The sequence below is a fragment of the Aspergillus fijiensis genome (genome assembly GCF_003184825.1).
Source record: "Aspergillus fijiensis CBS 313.89 unplaced genomic scaffold BO72scaffold_3, whole genome shotgun sequence".
Classification (NCBI taxonomy): domain Eukaryota; kingdom Fungi; phylum Ascomycota; class Eurotiomycetes; order Eurotiales; family Aspergillaceae; genus Aspergillus; species Aspergillus fijiensis.
Window position 1 is genome coordinate 1 of NW_024468979.1, and position 1,180 is coordinate 1,180.

General features: G+C 59.6%; 1 protein-coding gene across 1 annotated transcript; it reads right to left on the reverse strand.

Annotated features, from left to right (window-relative positions):
• Window positions 1-11: 11 nt before the first annotated feature.
• BO72DRAFT_443954 (uncharacterized protein) lies at window positions 12-1,145 on the reverse strand. Its single transcript, XM_040943707.1, has one exon. The coding sequence runs from the start codon at window positions 1,117-1,119 to the stop codon at window positions 28-30; it is 1,092 nt and encodes a 363-aa protein (XP_040805927.1). The 5' UTR covers window positions 1,120-1,145; the 3' UTR covers window positions 12-27.
• Between the last annotated feature and the right edge of the window lie 35 nt (window positions 1,146-1,180).

Sequence of the window (1,180 nt, forward strand, 5' to 3'; positions counted from 1 at the left end):
CATCCTCCTACGAGCAAGTCAACAAATTCAATGCGCACCGGTGTTCCAGGGAGAAGGGCAAGTCGTCTCCGTTTTCTTCTTCTGGATCCTGGCATGCACAATGATATACGGCTTGTTGCAGTCCACAGACACTGAAGGGGTCTCATACTCCTGGACCGCCAAACCGTCGATTTTGATCGCATACTGGTCCAGGGAACACGTGGTGAGGGACGGTGAACAGGCGACATGCGCATGGACGGCGGTCAGTCGGTAGTCGACGTCCACGACGTACCTGAAATGGACCTGTCCGTCCCCAAAAAAGGCCGTGAAGGGCCCGACATTGACGGCGTTGACGTTGATATCGTTGTAGTTGGGGAGACCGCCCACCCACAGCGTTCCCCCGAGCGGGGCCGAGTCGATCTGGTTCGACCATCCCCAGGGTGGGTTGCACTCCAGTGCGACCCCTGGCGGGGACGCTGAATGCCCGAACGCGGAGCCGAAATCGCACCACTGTCCGTCCCCCGGCGGCGGCGGTGGCGGCGGTGGCGGCGGGGGATTATCGCACCCACACTTGGTTGTGAAGCTCCAAAAGGTGAACCAGGGATTACAAGATGTCTTGATGCATTGCGTAAGGCCGCCGGCGGTCCCACCTTCGGCACCCAGCGTGGGACTTTTCACGCTGGCATGCGTCACAATGTAGATGGTCTTGGCCGGGCACAGGTTGACATTCGGCAGGGCCTCACTCAGCGGGATATCACAGGATGCGGTGGCTCCCGAGACCGTGCACCGCGGAGAACCCTTGTTCGAACCCCAGGGATAGCCTCCGGGGTTGGTATCGGTCGGTCGACTGGTCCCCAGCCAGACACTCACCGTTTGATATTGGTAGTCCTTGTAGGGCGGGTATCGCACCTGCAGGACCTGCTTGTCGGCACTCAAGGATACACGGACCTGCTGTCCGGTGGGCTTTTTACCCAGGATCCATTCGGCCGACGAACTCTCCCCGAGCCCGGTGAGGGTGGGAGTACAGTCCGCGCGTTTGTGAGTCCGTGCAGCCACAGCATGGGTCCTGGACGGGCTCGCAAAGCAAAAGCTGCCCAGCAGGCCTACGGCGAGGCTGATGAGGAGGATTAGACGAGACATAGTATATTGAGTAGCTCGTTAATGTTGATGGATATATGATTCTGAGTTGTGCCGGGGGGGG

Coding starts and splice junctions, on each gene's coding strand:
- BO72DRAFT_443954 (XM_040943707.1), bottom strand. CDS start 1,119: ATGTCTCGTCTAATCCTCCTCATCAGCCTCGCCGTAGGCCTGCTGGGC.